The sequence below is a fragment of the Podarcis pityusensis genome (genome assembly GCF_964106645.2).
Source record: "Podarcis pityusensis genome assembly, chromosome: 6".
Classification (NCBI taxonomy): Eukaryota; Metazoa; Chordata; class Lepidosauria; order Squamata; family Lacertidae; genus Podarcis; species Podarcis pityusensis.
In genome coordinates, this window is record NC_138030.1 from 7,829,838 (window position 1) to 7,851,809 (window position 21,972).

A 21,972-nucleotide genomic window follows, 5' to 3' on the forward strand; every position below is an offset into this window, starting at 1 on the left:
CCTGCCCTGTGGAACGCCCTCCCACCAGATGTCAAAGAGAACAACAACTACCAGACTTTTAGACGACATCTGAAGGCAGCCCAGTTTAAGGAAGCTTTTAATGTTTGATGCATTACTGTATTTTAATATTGTGTTGGAAGCCGCCCAGAGTGGCTGGGGAGACCCAGCCAGATGGGCAGGGTATAAATAATAAATTATTATTATTGTTATTATTATCATCATCATCATCATCATCATCCTCCTCATCTGACTCATTTCCCACCCCAGCATAATTTCTCTCCCGTTCATTTCAAAGGACTTTTAAAACAAAACAATGACACATAACCATCAAAGGGAAAGGGGTTTGTCAGATGCAACACTCCGCCATGCCCATTTAGGATAGCACAGCAGGGATTCTGGCACCCTGGGAAAATAACATTTCTCAACTAGACAATTGCACACTCTGGTGCCATCACTGCTGATACTGTAGTGCAGGCTCAAGTACCTGTTTAGCAGAGAGACATGGGAAGATGCTTTGCAACGAGTCAGGTCACTGGTCCATCAAGCCAACTGTTGGCCACCCAAGGATGGGTTCCAAAGAAAATAGAAGCCAAAGAGACTCACCTTCTCTCCCCTTTCTCCTTTTGGACCAGGCAGCCCCTGGAGGAGAACACAAAGCAAAAGGCAGTTATAAATCTATCTTCTCTTTGGAGGCAGTAAATGAAAAGGCCACTCTGAGAACTGACAGATACAGCAGCCTAGTCTTGTCATTCTTCAGCGAAACCTGCAAGGATATTATACATTTAATAAGTCTCCTTTATGGCTTGGTTCCTGCAGAGAGTGGACAAAGACCTTCCACAGCAGGAATGCTTGGCCAAAAGCATAACTCATCCCCTTGCATAGCATAATAATAATAATAATAATAATAATAATAATAATTTATTATTTATACCCCGCCCATCTGGCTGGGTTTCCCCAGCCACTCTGGGTGGCTTCCAACTGAATATTAAAAACAATACAGCATCAGACATTAAAAACTTCCCTAAAGAGGGCTGCCTTCAGTTGTCTTTTAAAAGTAAAATAGTTGTTTATTGCCTTGACATCTGCTGGGAGGGCGTTCCACAGGGCAGGCGCCACTACCGAGAAGGCCCTCTGTCTGGTTCCCTGTAACCTTACTTCTCGCAATGAGGGAACCGCCAGAAGGCCCTCGGCGCTGGATCTCAGTGTCTGGGCTGAACTATGGGGGTGGAGACGCTTCTTCAGGTATACAGGGCCGAGGCCGTTTAGGGCTTTCAATGTCAGCACCAACACTTTGAATTGTGCTCGGAAACGTACTGGGAGCCAATGTAGGTCTTTCAGGACTGGTGTTATGTGGTCCCGGCGGCCACTCCCAGTCACCAGTCTAGCTGCCGCATTCTGGATTAATTGCAGTTTCCGGGTCACCTTCAAAGGTAGCCCCACATAGAGCGCATTGCAGTAGTCCAAGCGGGAGATAACATAATAGCATAATCTGGGTAGGTGATACTTTGCAGGATACTGGTTACCAAGGAAAATCTGGTCTGGCCCATACCTGGATGGAAGACCAGCTTGAAATGTTCAGAATGCCTATTTGGGTTCTAGGATGGAAGGAAGGTGAGATAAAAATGTCATAAATAGCTGCATCTGCAAAAAAAAAGTGATGACCTTCCCGTAACACCTTGTTGGGTTAAGCTATGAATCCAGTCGATTCTTCACAGGGATGGTACTCAAGGTACTGATTATTAATTGGTCTTCTGTTAAAGCATAATGCTACTTACTCTGCCCTTGAATTGATGCGTCTGTGTACTTTGTATTTTATTGGATTTGTACAGGTTTTACAGTTTGGCGCACTGCACCGAGTGCTTTTCTCGCAGAACGCATCTCAAAACTTTTTGAAACAATAAGGCAGACGTCTGCGCTTGCAAATGAGGAATGATGCACAATTAAATATGTGCCTATAAGTGAAGAATGGTGCACAATTAAGCCAATTACAGATTTCCAAGGGCAGCGAGGCCGTGAAATAACAATTTGGGAAAACAGCATTTTGTGGAAAATGACAGATCCAGTTTTGCAGATGCTGGTTATTTATTTGTTAGGTTATTCAGACTGCCCTATTCCAATGGCTGGGGGCACGCAGCAAAATGTTTGTTGTCCTGGGCATGGAATGCCAGTGTTAGAAAGGAAGGAAGGAAGGAAGGAAGGAAGGAAGGAAGGAAGGAAGGAAGGAAGGAAGGAAGGAAATGGAAGAAAGGACAGAAGGACGGAAAGATGGAAGGAAGGAAGGAAGGAAGGAAGGAAGGAAGGAAGGAAGGAAGGAAGGAAGGAAGGGACATACTCCTGGGCTGGTGTGCACTTGTGGGGGTGAAATGGGGAAGACTTACCGTCGGGCCAACTTCTCCTGGGGGCCCCTTCTCCCCACTGCTGCCTCGGGCTCCTGCTACGCCTTGAAAACCCTGCAAAGATCCAGGGAGAGCTACAATGACTGAAGATGTCAGATGACGTAAAATTATTGCGACTTGAGGCTCGAGGGAGACCAGCAAAAACGAACTTGCAAAAGGCCCAGGGTGGGAATTACAGCCTTCAGGTTGAAGTCGGCGCCCCACCCAGTCGGGGGGACAAAATGTGAAGGCTGTACTGTGCATGGCTCATGCTCACTTCGTTTCCAATTAATGTCACAATTTATGGGCACAATAGTAGGTCAGAACTGCAAGTCCCAGAACGGTGTTATTTTCTCCCTTCCGTTTTTAATGGCTTTATTATGCAGACAGAATCTTGGCGCTCTCTCTTCCAACTTCTCTCTCACACACTCTGTTACTTTATCCTTCCAATCCCCTGCCTTTTTCCTGTCTTCTTGCACTGTCTTGCCTCCTTCTGACTTTTTTCTTCCTCTCCCCCTCTCTCCCCATTCTTTCTTCACTGACTAAGCTGCCTCTCAGGGTTGTTGTGAAGACAAAATGGGTAGGGAAATCACTCTGCTGGGCAATTGTGGATGGGCAGAATAAAGATGTCCTGCGTCAGTATGATGTAGCTAAGAGTATCAGTTGAGCACCTGGGAGACCAGGGTTCAAATTCCCGCTCGACCATGAAGCTTAGTAAGTAACCTTGGGAAGAGAAAACCACGTATGCCACTTTGAGGAAAAGTAAGATCTCTCCTAAGCAATGCGGGTGGCGCTGTGGGTTAAACCACAGAGCCTAGGGCTTGCTGATCAGAAGGTCGGTGGTTTGAACCCCCGCGATGGGGGTGAGCTCCCATTGCTCGGTCCCTGCTCCTGCCAACCTAGCAGTTCGAAAGCACGTCAAAGCGCAAGTAGATAAATAGGTACCACTCTGGCGGGAAGGTAAACGGCATTTCCGTGCGCTGCTCTGGTTTCACCAGAAGTGGCTTAGTCATGCTGGCCACATGACCTGGAAGCTGTACGCTGGCTCCCTCGGCCAATAAAGCGAGATGAGCACCGCAACTCCAGAGTCGTCCGTGACTGGACCTAATGGTCAGGGGTCCCTTTACCTTTACCTAAGATTTCTCCTATAATGAAAGTGTGTGTGTGATTTTTATTAATGGTATACAGTGGTACCTCGGGTTACATACGCTTCAGGTTACATACGCTTCAGGTTACAGACTCCGCTAACCCAGAAATAGTGCTTCAGGTTAAGAACTTTGCTTCAGGATAAGAACAGAAATCGTGCTCCGGCAGCATGGCGGCAGCAGGAGGCCCCATTAGCTAAAGTGGTGCTTCAGGTTAAGAACAGACCTCCGGAATGAATTAAGTACTTAACCCGAGGTACCACTGTAATGAATGAATGTATCTATGTTTATGTTTCTAAACGCAAGTCACCTGGGTATCTTTGGGTAAAAAGCAGTTAACAAGTCCAATTAAAAACAACAACTGTTAATAAAATGTATATTGTGTTATAGTGATCCAGAGTGATTCTGCTTTAGGAACCAAGGGACAGTGGGGTGCAGGGGTGCGGCTGAGATGGTTGGAAATGCTTTGTTCATCCAAGTAAATAAAATGCTAACAACCACAAAAGGAGGAGTTGAAAAGCAACGAAAACAAATGGTCTTGAAATACACATTTTAAATCTAGAACTTAGCCAGGAGGAGATCTTTAAATCTGGCTGAGATTCTTGCCGTCCGCTGTTGCAATAGCTTCCCTTTCTCCTCCTGCAAATCTGAAACGGCATCCCTGCCTTTTCTGATGAAAGGAGACGAGGCTACTAAGAAGTCAACGTCTGACACTCTGCTGCAACTTGGGTACCACGAAACTTGGCTTAGAGGAGATGCTCCAGGATTTGGAACCAGGTGGCTCAGCAGCTCTTGCTGAACAGTAGCCGGAGGAAGATGCAACAGTAATGAAGCCACAGAGCACACTGTTCCTTTTGCCTGCCGTCCCTGCTAACCTAAGGGAAGTAGAGCTCAGCCTATTCCTGGGAGCAAGACCTTTGGAGCGGAAAAAAGTTGCCTTCTACATGACTGGCATCTCTTACCCTTGGTCCTGGTGGTCCAGGAGGTCCAGCCGTGCCTTCCAGGCCTCGAACACCCTGCAAATCAAGTCAGAACAGTGAGCGAAAGGTTAAGGCTAAAACAGGGAGGGAATGTGCTGCTTTTAGGGATAAAGACATAAGAAGAGTCCTGCTGCTGGATCAGGCCAGGGGCCCCTCTAGTCCAGCATCCTGTTCTCACAGTGGCCATCCAGATTGCCTCTTCTGGGAAAACCTGTAGGCAGGATCTGGGTGCAAAAGAGGCGTTCTCCCATCCTGTGGTTTCCAGCAATGAGCTTTCAGAAGCATCGCTGCCTCCAACATTCTTTGCAAACCTCTTTGAGGTTTCTTTTTACAATCAAAGTGGTGCATACCTGTTATTAAATAAATAAATAGCCATCCGGGACAGTCGCCACAGTTGCATTGGGTCTAATCCTCTTTTGGGTGGACATCTCTACATCCTGTAGGGACCAGATTCTATCATTTGGTTTCATTGGATGCCCCTGAGTTCCTGCGGTAGCAGAGTTTGGATTTCATATCCCACTTTATCACTATCCGAAGGAGTCTCAAAGCGGCTAACATTCTCCTTTCCCTTCCTCCCCCACAACAAACACTCTGTGAGGTGAGTGAGGCTGAGAGACTTCAGAGAAGTGTGACTAGCCCAAGGTCACCCAGCAGCTGCATGTGGAGGAGCGGGGATGCAAACCCGGTTCCCCAGATTACGAGTCCACCGCTCTTAACCACTACACCACACTAGCAGAGATGGAGGGGAGAACTTATCACTACCCACTTTCTCTATACGATGCATAATACTATAAGCTTCTGACATCTTGTCTCTTACTTGCCGTTTCACTAAAATAAAAACGTCCCAAATGTTGTAGCCAGTCCTCGTAGGGTTGATCTTCCAGCCCTTTGATCACTTTTGGTTGCCCTATCGTGGATGCATGAACATCCCCATCATCATCTCAGAACTGATCAAGGCTTCTTTGAGCAGCCCATGTACCAGTTCCCCCAAAATATGAATGCATTTCCTGGTATGGATGGGAGCTGATTGAGGCTATGTGTCTTTTTGCCCAGGCTTTGTGCATTTGAATTCCCCGAATTCCTGTTTTTCGATGCTTTTATTGGCTGTGTTTTCATCTTAACGATATTGATTTTTACATTGTACACTGCTCAGAGGTTCTTTTAAAAATATTAAGCAGCTCATAAATGCTTTTAAGCAAATTCAATTAATAATAGTTATTCCGCAAAATTTATAAACGTAAAAAAAAACCATCAAAGAGTTTACAAAAAGAATTACCTCCCCCTTTCCCCCTCCCTTTGTATTTCTGTCAAATCTCCGTCTTCAAATATTGAATTAAATATATGACTCAGTTCCACCCTGCAGACTGCATCCAGTGCTGTGCTAACAGAGTTCTGCTTGCATAGCAGGACTTCTTCTCCCGGGTTCCCCACCCAAATATGCTCTGGAGGTGTTCCTCAGTTTTCTAGAGCGAATTTTGAGGGTGTGGGGAGCATTTCAGGGAAGTGGGGTGGAAAGGAAAGTTCTGGTGTGTAAGCAGAAATCTGCTCCTTGAGCAGAATTGCAGCACAAGCTGCAACCCTGAGTTTCAGAACAACTAATGAGCTCCTGTATCGCAGGATAGATTTCTTGTTTCGCTGTCCTTGGTTGTTTTTAGTTGTTCTCTTATTGCTGAACACTTCAATGAAGACTTTTTTAAGCATTCACAAAAATCTGAGCCCTTCAGGAATGCTCCCAAAATAATGCTTGCAAAAAAAAAAAAAATGGAAAGGAAACAGTCAAACTTAATTATTTGACTCCCCCCGACCCACAAATGTAGAAAACCCCTGCAAAAAAGGACACTTGCACGTAATGAAATCATACAGCAGAGTGCAAAATCCTTTTGCTTGAATTGTATTGTAGGGTGTTGGACTAGATAATAATAATACATTTTTATTTATACCCCGCCTTTCCCGGTTCAGAAAACCGGGCTCAGGGCGGCTAACAAAAAATTTAAAACACTTAATTGATGCAACAAAAAACAGCTTAAAATACAGGATAAAACATGAATAGCAATAAATTCCAAATTCAAAAGTCAATTTAGAGGGGAAATTCATCCAATAAACATTAGATGATCACCAGGGCTAGCTGGCTAAATTAGTCCTATTTGGGCCAGCGAGGAGACCAGGGGAGAATTAGCTGTGGGATCCCAGAGCGGGTAATCTTCATAAAAAGGGGAGGGGGAGGGAAGGAAGGGGAATAAAAGATCAGGCTAAGTTCAAATTGAAGGCCAGGCGGAATAGCTCTGTCTTACAGGCCCTGCAGAAGGAAGTTAAATCCTGCAGGGCCCTGGTCTCATGGGACAGAGCATTCCACCAGGTTGGAGCCATCACTGAGAAGGCCCTGGCCCTGGTGGAGGATAATCTGACTTCCTTAAGGCCCAGGACCTCTAAACTATGATTATTCATGGACCTTAAGGTCCTCTGCAGGGCATACCAGGAGAGGCGGTCCCGTAAATACGAGGGCCCTAAGCCACAAAGGGCTTTAAAGGTCCTTTTGAATCCCTTCCAAGTCTACAATTCTGTGAATTAGTTTTGCCTTTCAGTTAGTAAGGATGGTGGGAGAAGATGAGAGTCACAGCAGCCAATATTGTGCGGTCTTGCAGCATTTGAAGGGGCAAGCATGACACCCACCTGAGGACCAGGCAACCTCATTTCTCCATGAGAAAGCTTAAAATGATGTTCAGGTGAGGCATTTGCCTCCCTACGATCCCACAAGAATTATGCTCTGGCATTGTCTCAGCAGCCTGCAAGGGATTCTGGGACTTTCCTTTGGGACTGCGCCTTGCATCATTGCTTGCGATCAAATTATTCGTGCTGCACCGACTGAGGATCGTTCTATCCTAATGGTGATATTATCCTCGATAGCTAAATGAAGCATCTTTGTTCAGAAGAATCATGTCAGGTGCTGTAAAGAAACATGGAGCAATGGGGAAGAAATTCCTGGGAGTGGCACAATATCTGTTTCACTTGTGCTTGCTCCCATCTTCACGGAGAATTGCGCTCTCTCTTCAACTTGTGGTTTGGGCCATTTGAGAGCCCACATTTGATGGTTGCCAGACTGCCCAGTGCTTTTACCTTTGATCCTTGAATCCCATCTTTCCCTGGAGCTCCTTGAGGACCCATCAAACCCTGCAGACAAACAGAACTGTTATTCGGGAAGCATATCCTTTGTCAAACCAATGAAGAACACCTCACGATTAAGCCAGAATCTCAGGACCTTTTTCCGATGAAGCTAAGAACAACAGCTTTGAAAAGACCTTGATTTATTTATGCCTTGCTTCCTGCAGACATAGTTTCCATCATCCCCTCTCTATCTCTCCTGAACCAACCTGAAGTTAGGGTGTGTCATGCACATAGCAATGTACCTGTTCGTTACCTGTAATGGGAGGCCTATGCACTCCCTAACTGTGGATATATTCAGGCCTGGCACCAGCACACAGCAGAGTTGGGCAAATGCCAAGGCCCCAGCTGTGGGTTTCTCTGAGAAGCCGCACACCACAATGCCCTGAAGTGGCTGATCTAATGTCACTCCAGGGCACTGGGGAAAAGGGAAATGACATTTCCCAGATCCCATGTGCTGCTAATGGGTGAGGGAGCAAGCATGCAAGCCCCAAACTGGAGGAAAGCCAGCCCCTTTGGAAGAAAGGGAATCTGAGCCAATATAGAATCACTATGTAGGTGTGGAATAGGTATATTTGTGAGTGTTTATAGTGCCATGTAGTGGTTGCACTAGATCAAACCTATCCATTCTGAAGGAAATCAGCCCTGAGTGCTCACTGGAAGGACAGATCCTGAAGCTGAGGCTCCAATACTTTGGCCACCTCATGAGAAGAGAAGACTCCCTGGAAAAGACCCTGATGTTGGGAAAGATGGAGGGCACAAGAAGAAGGGGACGGCAGAGGACAAGGTGGTTGGACAGTGTTCTCGAAGCTACCAACATGAGTTTGACCAAACTGCGGGAGGCAGTGGAAGACAGAAGTGCCTGGCGTGCTCTGGTCCATGGGGTCACAAAGAGTCAGACACGACTAAACAACTAAACAACAACAACAGTGTTTGCACATACACACACACCACAGGGGTTGCTAAATATGCATGCGGGACTTGACATCTTTCCTCAGGACCTGCAAGATAGAGCTGTTCCACCAAGCCTTTGGCCAAGGTGCAGTCTGACCCCCTCCTTCTGTAATTCTCATAGCACTCTAGCCCAATGGTTGCCATTAATTTGATTCTGAATTGATTTTAGAATGAATTGATTTTAGAATCTATTTCAATTAATTGATTGTGATTTTATGTAAACTGTGTTATTTTTTACTGTTGTTAGCTGCTCTGAGCCCAGCTTCAGCTGGGGAGGGCAGGATATAAATAAAATATTATTATTATTATTATTATTATTATTGTACCTCGGGTTAAGTACTTAATTCGTTCCGGAGGTCCGTTCTTAACCTGAAACTGTTCTTAACCTGAAGCACCACTTTAGCTAATGGGGCCTCCCACTGCCACCACTGTGCAATTTCTGTTCTCATCCTGAAGCAAAGTTCTTAACCTGAGGTACTATTTCTGGGTTAGCAGAGTCTGTAACCTGAAGTGTATGTAACCTGAAGCATATGTAACCTGAGGTACCACTGTATTATTATTATTATTATTATTATTATTATTATTATTATTATTATGTGACCCTCTGTTACTGGTGCAGTGCAATGATGGCTATGCAGAAGATTCACATCCCTTGATGGCATGACCCACAACAACAGGTGTGCCATCAGTTTGGGGAGCAGCCAGCTGGATGAGCAGGAGGACCCCCAAAGGCAGCACGCTTACCTCTCCCCGCCCCCTTTTTAAGTAAGTATAGTAATAAGCATTTTCATCAGGGCAGGTGGGAGGCAGCCCTTGCAAGACCATTAAGTCAAGGCATAGCTTTGTCCCCAAATTCTGGTTATTTTCAAACTCATGATGTCATAATGCAGTTCAATTTAGTTTAAAGAAGTTGCCATCATTTCCAATAAGAACACATTAAAGTAATCCCTTTTCCTTTCTTCTAAGTACAAACGTACAGCTTGCTCCACTCGCGATCTTTTCCATCTGGGAGACTGTTTGAGAGCTGGGCCTTTGGAAATTGAGCCGTCACGTTCCGTTGTTCTCGCTCCCACTTATAGCCTGTTCATCCTTGGCCAAGGTCATGTAAGCTTCTCTCTTTAAACTAGCTTATCCATCTGCAAAATCTCCATAATTCTTTTGCTGACCTCCTAAAGCGGCTCTGAGACTTCAGATAATTAATGTTTGCCAAACTGCAGGGCCCAAGAAAAGGGAATACAGAGCTAGCTAGTGGAAAAAAATAGCACCATTATGGGATTCCCACCTCAGAAGAAGCGCGGTTTCAAAGCAAGGCTTGAAAGCAACAGGAGAACTGTCTGCAATCCTGCCTGGGAAAGCTGCCAGATCATAATAATAGATGGGTGGAAATTACAAAGAGAGAGTGAGAGAGAGAAAAGTGTGTGTCATAATTACCTGCATCCCTGGACTTCCACTGTCTCCTTTGTCTCCTTTAATACCTGGTGGTCCCTAGAATTTGAATGCAGGGGGGGAAATGACTGAATGTATATTATCTGCACTGTTCCAGAGCTAGCATATATCTTTATATCCTCGAGCATTTCACAGATATAAAAAGGAACGCTTATGTATTTGTAAAACTGCTTTTCTCACACCTAGAGGTTTTGTACATGGAGGCCCACTCACATACGTATGTAAGAAAGCCCTCCTGGATCAGGCCCAAGGCCCATCTAGTCCAGCATCCTGTTTTCACAGGGGGCACCAGGTGCCCACGCAAAGCCCGCAGGCAGAACCTAAATGCAATACACTCTTCGCCAATTGCAACTCCCCAATTGCAAATGGCATTCAGAAACACACTCCTTCCAACAGTGGAGGTAGCACACATGTATCGAGTCCTCCACGGATCTGTCTATTTCGTCTTTTAAAGGCATCTAAGTTACTGGTTGGAAAAAGAGGGCATTTGTACACTTTGGATTTGTGCATGTGTGCTCATGTGTCCGGTGTCAGAGGATCACAATCCCCCCCCCCCCACAGCAGACTGCCAGGAAGGGATAAGACAAGGGAAGTTCTTACCAATGCTTTTTATTCAATATTCACAGAGAGAGGCTTAGAAATGCAGCCTCTTGGAGTAATGGTGTTGCTCCGGATGAAACCTCACCCCCTCCGTCTCTCCTACTTCCTCATGAGTCATCACTACGGGTGCTGGAAAGGGCCTTTTGCCTTTGTGCTCTCTGCTCTCCTACTTTCAATGCCTGCTGGGTTCTGGGAAAGGGGGGCTCTGGAATGCTTTCTAAGTCCATCAGCTTCCTCCTCCTCCTCTCCCATTATTTCCCAGCTTTTCCCCTCACCTGCCTCTGAGCTGTGATCTACTTCAAACCCTGTTGTAATTCTGAACTGTCTCCTTCTTCTCTGGAAGGCTCAGGCTGGGGAGGTGGTTTTCATTGTTCCTCCTCTGCCCAGTCCCTGACATCATGTCCCAAGAACAAAACCATGGGGATGTAGTGGCTACCCTCCTGAAGGCTATTCTCTGCTTGTTGTTCATTGTATTTGATTTAGGGGTGGGCACAGCCCATTGCCCTTCCATGGTCCCCAAAACGAATCAAGATTTTGAATGCAGCAGCAACAACAAAACGTGTTGCATCAAGCTAAGTCGTCCCGTTAGTCCGAGGACTTCTTCCTGTGCAATGTGTTTTCAGAGCTCACCTTACTTCTGTGATCAAGATCAGCTTTAACTGCTGGTGATGGGCAGGCGATAAATGTACGATACGTTCTTTCAGGTTACGTCCCGCGGCAACCCGGAAGTACCGGAAAGGGTTACTTCCCGGTTTTGCTGCTCACGCATGCACAGAAGTGCAAAATGACATCATGCACATGCGCAGAAGCGGTGAATAGTAACCCATGCCTGCGCAGACGCGCCGCTGCGGGTTGCGCTCTTTTCATGTTGCGAACGGGCCTCCGGAACGGATCCCATTCACAACCAGAGGTACCACTGTACTAATACTAATAATAGGATTTCCTCTTCATCTCTTCTCTCCTGTGCCCTCCGCGCCCCCTCAGATCTGCTCTGAATGGTTGGTGAAACTGCCAGAACAGATGTTGAGGGGTGCACAGGAAAAAGAACAGGAGAGGAAGTTCCACTGCACACTCATGGGACAACTTCATTGGCTACAACCCTGAGTTTCCTTTCAGGGATTCTTGCAGTCCTCAGCAGGAAAAGGTGCTCTGCTAGGAAGTGGAAGAGGCCAGTTCCTCTTGCCCCAAGGTAAGCGTTGGGTCTTTGGGACCAGGGAGAGGAGGAAGAGGAGAAGGGGTTCAGCCAGAGTTGGGATGGGCACATCTTCCAGCAGCAGGCAATGCCCATCTTGCTGTTTGCATTAATTTAAGCAATGGTGTTTGTCCTGATCTAATCTTTGCAGCCCACCTCAATTTAATACATGTTGCCTTGGGCCAATTTCTGAAGTAGTGTATATATGTGTGTGTGTTAGCAAAACCCACATGGGCAAAGAAAAGAATAAGAAAGAGACTTACTATGGGACCCTGCACAGTCATCCCTTGGGTGCCTGGTGTCCCTTGGTGTCCTCCTGGCCCTTCTGGCCCAACTTGCCCAGGTGGGCCTGGCTCACCCTAAAGCCACCAGATGCCAAGGAAACAAGGAAATGCATTCACACATCAGTATCTTGCAGGTGCTCAGATTCCCAGCCCAACAAACTCCCTTTGCAAAACCAAAGTCAAAGCTAGAGGAGAGCAAAGAATGAAAACCTTCATTCATTCATTCATTCATTCTCATGTTGCCTTTCTGCCAGAGGAGGACTTGAGGCAGCTCACAGCATAAATAAGATTCCACTAAAAACACACATCAAATATATATACTTTTTTAAAAAAAAAATCAGCATTTTAGTCCACTTTGCTCCCAAGCGATGCATTTTTATATGTCATATTCACTAATGTATACATTGGGTTGGAGAACTGGCCTGCAAAATGCAAAGAAGTCTGAATTTTGACGGATTGCTGTGGTTTGGCACCTGTGTTGTTTTGGGAAGTGCAGAAGGGGTAGGTTTGCATTAAAATGTGAACCAAATCTCTCTGCCACACCCCTCCCCCATTCATATGGGTCTCTATTTCAGTCATAGCTTGGGTCATCTTACCCAAGGGTCATCAAGGCCAACCCCCTACAATGCAGGAACCGCAGCTAAATATTTGAAACATTTGGGTTGATGTCTCCTCCCCCTGTTTTAAGGGGTTCTGTTAAAAAGCTGCTAAGGGACGTGGGTGGCGCTGTGGGTTAAACCACAGAGCCTAGGACTTGCTGATCAGAAGGTTGACGGTTTGAATCCCCACAACGGGGTGAGCTCCCATTGCTCGGTCCATGCTCCTGCCAACCTAGCAGTTCGAAAGCATGTCAAAGTGCAAGTAGATAAATAGGTACCACTCCGGCGGGAAGGTAAACGGAGTTACCGTGTGCTGCTCTGGTTTGCCAGAAGTGGCTTAGTCATGCTGGCCACATGACCTGGAAACTGTACGCCGGCTCCCTCGGCCAATAAAGCGAGATGAGCGCCGCAACCCCAGTGTCGGTCACGACTGGACCTAATGGTCAGGGGCCCTTTACCTTTACCTTAAAAAGCTGCTGCTGCAAGTTGTTTACTCTGTTTTGGACGAGAAGTCCAAATCTACATTTCGCTGCATCTCTGCTTGACTGTGACAGTCACTCTGCAGCAGGCGAAGGGAACGAACAAAGCCGCCGGAGCCACATTGGTGGGTTTTAACATTTCCCAAAGCTTTCTGCATTGCACATCAAAGCTGTTGGCTCTTTTCGTCTGTTGATCTATAGCAGAAAGGTAGCTCCTTTCTGCGGCTGTCACAGTGATTTGGGATGGCTGGGGTGGGGAGGGAGAGAAATCTGTCGTGGCCATAGTAAACAGCAGTGCAAAATCTAACACAAAGTAGGGGAAAGACCTTGTCATTCTGCACAGCAAAGCGTTATTAGGCCTTTTAAGATAGAGGTGCCTGCTCTCTGATATAATCACAATATTTTGCATTCAGGCATCGTCAATACACTGCACGCTGCCCCCTTAAATACAGCCCAGCCTCCTTCCTCAATCTAGATCCCTTGGAGAAGGAGAGATCCTGCTGCAGGCCTGTGTTTAGAGCCCTCCTATAGAGTGATATGGGAAGCAGGTGGCGCTGTGGGTTAAACCACAGAGCCTAGGGCTTGCCGATCAGAAGGTTGGTGGTTTGAATCCCCGTGACGGGGTGAGCTCCCGTTGCTTGGTCCCTGCTCCTGCCAACCTAGCAGTTCGAAAGCACGTCAAAGTGCAAGTAGATAAATAGGTACTACTCTGGCGGGAAGGTAAACGGTGTTTCCATGCTCTGCTCTGGTTCGCCAGAAGCGGCTTAGTCATGCTGGCCACATGACCCAGAAGCTGTACGCCGGCTCCCTCGGCCATAAAGCGAGATGAGTGCCACAACCCCAGAGTCGGCCACGACTGGACCTAATGGTCAGGGGTCCCTTTACTCTTTACCTATAGAGTGATATACCATAGTTTTCTGTGTATAAGACGAGGTTGTATTATTTAAAAAATATGTTAAAAATTGTGGGTTGTCGTATACAAAGATAGTGCATGGGGGGGGGAGTGGGACTGGTCGCTGCCGCGAGCCGGAGATTGTCAGTGGCTATTGGGCGTGTTATTGGTGGCTGTGGCAAGGGCTGGTGTTGATTGGCTGTTGCTGCAGTAATTTGGCAGGTGATTGGCGGCTTCTGCCGGTGAGGGGGCAGACAATAGGTGGCTTTCTGTAACAGCGAGTGGCAGTGCAGGTCAGGTGGGTGAGCTCAACAAAAAAAACGCTCAACAACTCCGGGCCCCTCCCCCTAAAAAAGCTCAGCAACTCTGGGCAATCCCCCCCTTTTCTTAATTTGGAGTCCCCCCAAATAGAGGCCGTCTTATACAAGGGGGCATGTTATACACGGAAAAATACGGTATGCGAACCCATTGTAGTTGTTTATTTTCTTGTTGCAATTTTTAATCATTTACCTTCGTCTGTTTACTTTTTATTGCGTTAAAAATAAAATCCAGAGCAAAAACTAAAAAAGGGGGGGGTTCAAAGAGGGGAAAGGGATCATGTTGAAATCACCCTGTTTTGTGGGCAAGTAATTGAAGTTCAAGAAACGCAAGTAATGTCAGCCTCAGGTTTCTAGTCCCTAGGGTGGCAGCTCTCTGACCCCATGCTCAGTTATATTGCCTATCCCCTTTGGCAATCCGCTTTTCTGGGTTTAGTGCAGAAATGGCCACTTGGGGTGGTTTGCTTTTAATTGTCTTTTTTTCAGCTGCCCTGACAATAAGCTATTTAGGTACGGTGGGGAATGCAAGGCAGGGGGCGTGGCGGGGGCAGAGAGCAGTTATCTTCATGCCACTGCAAAATCAACCGTTTATTGCCATGGTCAATGAACAGCACCCTGTGCAAAACTGCAAAGAATTGCTGAGGAGGAAGTCCCCTGATCTCTTTGGCTGCTCACATCTCGCTGCTATAGGGAGGGATCATACATCACCCAGCAGGAGACTCACACGCTCTTTGCTTCTTGGAGCCGAGAGCTGCATCGCAAAATTCAGAGCAGTGTGAAATGCAAAGGATAATAATGTTCTCATCTGTTTCGATTTATTTGTTGCCCAATACCAAATACATCTCTCAGGCAACTTGCCTATGGGAGTAAAAAAACAGCCACCGAGTTTAACAATAGCTCTATCACACAACCAAAATATCAACACAGAAACAGCACTAGACTCTTAGGTCAGGATCTTGTTTTGGGGAGTTTTGTGGTGAGGGGTTGTAGCTGCTATTAGTATTAATTTATTTGTATCTTTATTTTTAGATCTTAATAATAATAATAATTTATTATTTATACCCCGCCCATCTGGCTGCGTTTCCCCAGCCACTCTGGGTGGCTTTCAAAAGAATATTAAAATACAATAGTCTATTAAACATTAAAAGCTTCCCTAAACAGGGGTGCCTTCAGATGTCTTCTAAAAGTCTGGTAGTTGTTTTTCTCTTTGACATCTGGTGCGAGGGCGTTCCACAGGGCAGGTGCCACTACTGAGAAGGCCCTCTGCCTTGTTCCCTGTAACTTGGCTTCTCACAGTGAGGGAACTGCCAGAGGGCCCTTGGCGCTGGACCTCAGCATCCGGGCAGAATGATGGGGGTGGAGACGCTCTTTCAGGTATACTGGACTGAGGCCATTTAGGGCTTTAAAGGTCAGCCCCAACACTTTGAATTGTGCTCAGAAACATACTGGGAGCCAGTGTAGGTCTTTCAAGACCGGTGTTATGTGGTCTCGGCGGCCGCTCCCAGTCACCAGTCTAGCTGCCGCATTCTGGATTAGTTGTAGTTTCCGGGTCACCTTCAAAGGTAGCCCCACATAGAGCGCATTGCAGTAGTCCAAGCGATTTATGTAGAAATGGTCCAGTTTGGTTGTGCGCTTTTCATTTGTTGTTTGTGACTACTCTTGCTGTATTCGTAATTATGTCAACCTTGCCGTGTTGTAAGACGCCTTGAGCATGGTTTTAACTATGGAAAGGTGGCATACAAATAAAATGTGAGCACTAAGCATGATCACCACAGTCCCCCCAGTATACTGCCTCTGACAGTGGAGGGAGAACATTGCCATTATGGATAGTAGCCACTAACAGTTTTACCCTCCATGAATATGTCTGACCCTCTTGTCACCACCTGGTTTAGACGCAGCACCTCTTACCTTGGGGCCTGGCTCGCCTTGTTCCCCCTGAGGTCCTCTCCTTCCAGGACTACCCTGAAGAACAAGGGACAAAACAACAAAACCAATTCCTAAAAGCTTTCCTTTCCACCGCAGCAAACAGCAGGGGTGGCAAAGGCATTCTCTGAAGAAGATGGACCCCTTTTTGGCCCTTTTTCGGAAAGTGGAAGTGAAGATGTCAGCGCTGCCACCAGGCGGCAACAAAGATTTTGTTCGCAACAATAAGAGATGGGGTTGTGGTGGTGGTGGGGGAGCAGGAATAATTGGGGTAGCAGGAGGGAAAAGAGGTGGCAGTGCCACGGTAAAGAGGAGGGTGACGTGGGGGTCCAGTGGGGTGGGGTGGGGACCATCCCAAGACCTCCTGAAATCTGGGGCTATCCCTAGATGAAGAGTTTGGATTTGATATCCCGCCTTTCAATCCCTTTAAGGAGTCTCAAAGCGGCTAACATTCTCCTTTCCCTTCCTCCCCCACAACAAACACTCTGTGAGGTGAGTGGGGCTGAGAGACTTCAAAGAAGTGTGACTAGCCCAAGGTCACCCAGCAGCTGCATGTGGAGGAGCGGGGAATCGAACCTAGTTCACCAGATTACAAGTCTACCGCTCTTAACCACTACACTATACTGGCTGATGTTCCTAAGGGAGAACAAAATAGGTGAAAAGCAGCCACCAAGCGGTCCAGTAGCTCAAGAGTGAAGCTTCACCTGCCAGTCACCCAACCCACTTTGCCCACCGATAGAGAACAGATATCTGTGTAAGTTAACAGCAGAAAACCTTGTTAAAGGCGAACACTGCTGTACAAGGGGAAACATCTTATTACAGTGGTACCTCGGGTTAAGAACTTAATTCATTCTGGAGGTCCGTTCTTAACCTGAAACTGTTATTAACCTGAGACACCACTTTAGTTCATGGGGCCTCCCGCTGCCGCCGCACGATTTCTGTTCTCATCCTGAAGCAAAGTTCTTAACCTGAGGTACTATTTCTGGGTTAGCGGAGTCTGTAACCTGAAGTGTCTGTAACCTGAGGTACCACTGTACAGTGATGGGGGCCACATCCTTTTTTCTCCAAGTGCTTCCGACTTTGCCAGGCTGGCTAATCTGTATTCCAGGCACTTGCATCAAAATAAACTGTGGAAAATGGTTTGTGCTTGTAGAATTTCTACATGGGCATTCCGGCTGCGATGGAGAACAGAAGTTTGGTGGGGAGCAGGATGGTCGTTCTGAATTCATCCGGACTTGACCACATCACCAGTGGATCTAGAAACATACTAAACTGCAAGCATGCCCAGGTGATTCATGAACTATTGACAGATTAAGCAGTGCTCTGCTTCCCCACCCCCACCCCATTTCTCTTCCTTTTTTAATCCATCGGATTACTGTTTTGGATTAGGCAGTATCGAACAGAGAAGGCTTTGGTACAGATTGAATGTTTCCTGCACGGCAACAAATTCCAAACAGGACTTACATTTACATACTGACCATCTGGGTGGTTTTTACACAGGGAAACAAAACAAAATACAATTTAAGATAAAAGCCCTTCAAACTTGGAATTAAATTGCAAGGCAACGAAAGCAACTAAAATGGGCAAAACGACAACGCAGCAGCTAAAGCCATTAAAAGCCAGCGTAAATTCAGCAAGGGGAAACTTGGTGCAAAAACCAAAGCACCCTGTCAGGGAACTGCCATCAGTGCTGGAGGGAGAGAGAGAGAGCTCCAGAGGGATCCCAGAGAGCGTCACAGGATTGGGAGAGGCAGCCCATCTTATGGGGAAGGGAATCAGCTCAGCTCCAGTGGAGAAGGGGGGCAGATGGGGGAATCTGAGAGGGAGTCACAGGACTCCTTGCCTGGGACCAGCGGGGGGAGGAAGGGTCCTCCGCTGCCTACGCCTTCCTTGCGCAGAAGGCTTCCGCGCAGGGAAAGTAGGAGGCGACTGGGCGTGAAAGAACTTCTATGCTGGAAGAAGTTTAAGAAACTCCCACTGACGGATCCTGCCAGCGATTGAGACAGCCACGGGTGAGTGGCTGTCCGGACAGAAAAGGTTCACTTAGGCAACCCAGCCAGGTGTGGGCACCGGCTTACGCACGAGCAACCCCTTGAACCATTACACACCCAATATGTTGTAATTAGCAAGCCTGGGTGAACAGGAATGTATTTTACCTAGCACCTAAGAGACCACAGCATAGGCACCAGGCATGGCCCTTTGGAGCATTCCCTAAGGAGGATGCTACATAAAAAGAGCCATTTGGGGTGAGACCAAAGGCCCATCTTGCCCAGCATCCTGTTCTGACAGTGGCCAAGAAGATGCCTCTTGCAAGCCTGCAAGCAGGACTTGAGTGCAACAATGCTCATCCTCCTGGGGTTTCCACCAGCTGGTACCCAGAGGCCTTTGACGGAGGAAAGAGAACATAGCCATGTACCCTCTTAACACATCTCTGCTTTCCAAAATTGGTTGAAGTCGTAGGTGCAATTCTGTTCCCTGGGTGCTTATGCCCAACGCCATTTTTCTGGGAACAAAAGTTCAACTCACCGGAGGCCCTGGAGGCCCTGGGAGGCCTGGGATCTCAGAAGTGCAGCTGCAGGACGGGAGGAAGCTAGGGCAGACCTCTTCATCTCTCTGAAAGAGCAGCAAAAAAGATGGGATGTAGGAATGATCGTTGGATGTGGTGCACACTTCCGCCCGCGGACAAAGCCACAGCTGTCTGAACATCTTGCCCTCTGTCTAACCTTTGCTCTCTTAGTGGTCTGCCGTGCCCTGTCTGTGACCTTTGTCTCCTTCGTCATACATTGTGCAAGGGGAAAATGACGTGGTGGAAACAGGGGCCAAAATAACTTTGTGCCGCCCTACAATCTCGGGATTGGAAGATGTGTAAAGGTCATGGTCCAAAATGTATCTGACTGTTTTTGCATATTGTGCCAATAAAAGGAGCCTCCACAGAGCTAGCCGGCAGCTTGCCAATGCACAGCTCACCCGCATTACAACTCCTGCCTCATGTCCTTCACTTGAAAGGGACTCACAAGTGGAACTCTAAACCTGTAAAAAGAAACCCTTTTCTTGCAGGAGCAGTTGTGATTCTCTCCATGCCTTACCAACTTACTCTTCCCCCAACATTCTTTGGTGGAGGCAGCAATCACAGTGAAACTGGTATAAAACCATTGTGCAGTTTTATGACGCGGATGCGTCATAAATCCCCAATGGAGCCCCCATACTTACCATTGCTGGAACATCACAACATCTGTCCTCTTCAGGCCACAAACTGCTGCACACAATCTGCAGTGACTGCAGCTGGAACTATAGATACAACAGAGTTAGATAATGATGATTGTTGCAATTGTATTGCACCTTTCCTTCAAGGAACTCAAAGCGACGTACATCGTTCTCCCCCTTCCCATTTTATCTTTAATGGGTTTTTTTGGGAGGGGAGGGCAGTGAAGAAGGGTGAGGTTTAACTGCATTTGCTGATCCTTCCTAGTTTTGCAGAGTTATTGCATAGCGCAAGGGATAGTTTCGGTTTTGATTCATCTCAGTTTTCATTTTCCTGGCCTTAAGTTCCTTTCTCCACATTTTCACAACAGTTTGTTACTTTTTAAAAAAAATCCTTATGAAAATTCACCCGTCTGTTGGTGCTGAGTGACACCAATCCTGCCTGGTGTTGCTTTGCCAGTGCGTTCCCCATGGGCAACATGCTGTCAAAAATATCCCTGCAGAGAGCAGGATGGAATCATAGAGTCATAGAATCATAGAGTTGGAAGGGATCCAGAGTGTCATTGAGTCCAACCCCCTGCCATGCAGGAAGTCTCTGCTCGTCTCTGGATGAGCTGAAAACACAATCCTGCTTGGTGCTGATTGGACCCTGCCCACCTGCCCCAGTTAGCCTGTGGGGTAGAGGAAGATAGACATAGATAGATTAGATAGATAGATAGATAGATAGATAGATAGATAGATAGATAGATATCTGTGTCACTGGCACAGGTTCCCCGCCCCAGAATGAAGGCATGTGTCACCAATGCCATTTATCATCAAGAATGTCTAAAATTGGGTGGTGTTGTGGGTTAATAAACCACAGAGCCTAGGGCTTACCGATCAGAAGGTCGGCGGTTCAAATCCCCGTGATGGGGCGAGCTCCCGTTGCTCAGTCCCTGCTCCTGCCAACCTAGCAGTTCGAAAGCACGTCAAAGTGCAAGTAGATAAACAGGTACCGCTCCGGTGGGAAGGTAAACGGCATTTCCGTGCGCTGCTTTGGTTCTCCAGAAGCGGCTTAGTCATGCTGGCCACATGACCTGGAAGCTGTACGCCAGCACCCTCGGCCAATAAAGCGAGATGAGCGCCACAACCCCAGAGTCATCCGCGACTGGACCTAATGGTCAGGGGTCCCTTGACCTATGTCTAAAATTAAATCCAGAACTGAAGAGTGCTGCTGCAATTTCCAACTCCTGATACCTCCCTTCTGAATGACCAATGTGCACAAGTGATTGTGTACATGGATAAACCATAGCTCATATGATCTCCTGGTGAATCAAGGTTCCTCTTTGCACTGCATTTCCATCCATGATCACCATCTCTCGTGAGTATCAGTAACCCAGAGGGTAGGGTGGGGCAAAACTAATGGAGGAACAAAACAGAAGAAAATGAAAGTTGCAGCAAAGCTCTCTTATAGCAGAAGCTTGGGGTCGTTTTCAGTCTGAGGGCCACAGTCCCTTCTGTTCAACCTTCTGGGGGCCACACAACACTGTGCAGGGCAAGAAGCAAAAGTGAGTGAAGCAAATAATGCCACTTTTACTTTTGTACCGTGTTCTTACTTTTACACAGTCACACACCCCTCTCTATACTCCATCTGGACAAGCAAGGAGAGGGCCTTCTCGGTGGTGGCTCCAATTTTGGAACTCTCTCCCTAGAGATGCTAGACTGGCTCCCTCCTTGCTGTCCTTCTGCCAGCAGGTGAAGACTTTCTTGTTGCAACAGGCTTTTGGGAATCGAGTACTTTTAATGAAGGGACTGTGGCCGTGCTGTTTTTAAGGTAATTATTTGTATGGTTTTAACAGATTTAACATATGTGTATATTTGCAATTATCAATGTTTTGTTTTGGTTCTGGTCTTTCCCCCCCTGTGTTTTCAGCAGTTCCTAATTTTATCTGTAAGCCACCTTAAGTGCCATCAGGGGCAAAGGCAGGGCATGATGATAATATTAGGCAAGACGCATTATCAGAGTTCAAGGACACATTCCAGCCTGGCAAAAAAAAAACACCCAAAGAGGATGCAAATCAGGGCCGGTGAGGGGTGCAGCTGGGGAGAGCCCTGAGGTTACATAGCGAGGTTTAATGGCTTCATTTGGCCCACCTCTGTTATTAATAATTATACTAATAGAGATTACGGTGGACCAAGAACAAGGTTAAGGAAGGACAGAGCTACAGATAACTAAACTTTCAGTTTCCTGAAATAGCGACTCAAATCTTTCCAAATATGGAAACGGAAGCAAAAAAACTCTAATCACCTCCTACCGAGCCTCAGCAAGGCACCTCTGAGAATAACATCTCCTCTTCCTCCAACCCACGGATGTGTATCTGCCAAGATTTTTCTGTCTGCTGTGAAACTCCAGCTTGTTCCCACAGAGGCAGGCAGCAAACATCATT

General features: G+C 46.9%; 1 protein-coding gene across 1 annotated transcript in view; it reads right to left on the bottom strand.

Moving 5' to 3' along the window:
* COL20A1 (collagen type XX alpha 1 chain) overlaps nt 1-21,972 on the bottom strand; it is a 156,308-nt gene that overhangs the window by 33,639 nt on the left and 100,697 nt on the right. The window contains exons 27-35 of the mRNA XM_081010996.1: nt 19,556-19,633; nt 18,872-18,958; nt 16,331-16,384; nt 12,115-12,210; nt 10,045-10,098; nt 7,615-7,668; nt 4,483-4,536; nt 2,379-2,450; nt 604-639 (exon numbers count right to left, since the gene is read on the bottom strand). Coding sequence (XP_080867122.1) covers nt 604-639; nt 2,379-2,450; nt 4,483-4,536; nt 7,615-7,668; nt 10,045-10,098; nt 12,115-12,210; nt 16,331-16,384; nt 18,872-18,958; nt 19,556-19,633 — 585 coding nt within the window. The remainder of the gene's footprint in view (nt 1-603; nt 640-2,378; nt 2,451-4,482; nt 4,537-7,614; nt 7,669-10,044; nt 10,099-12,114; nt 12,211-16,330; nt 16,385-18,871; nt 18,959-19,555; nt 19,634-21,972) is intronic.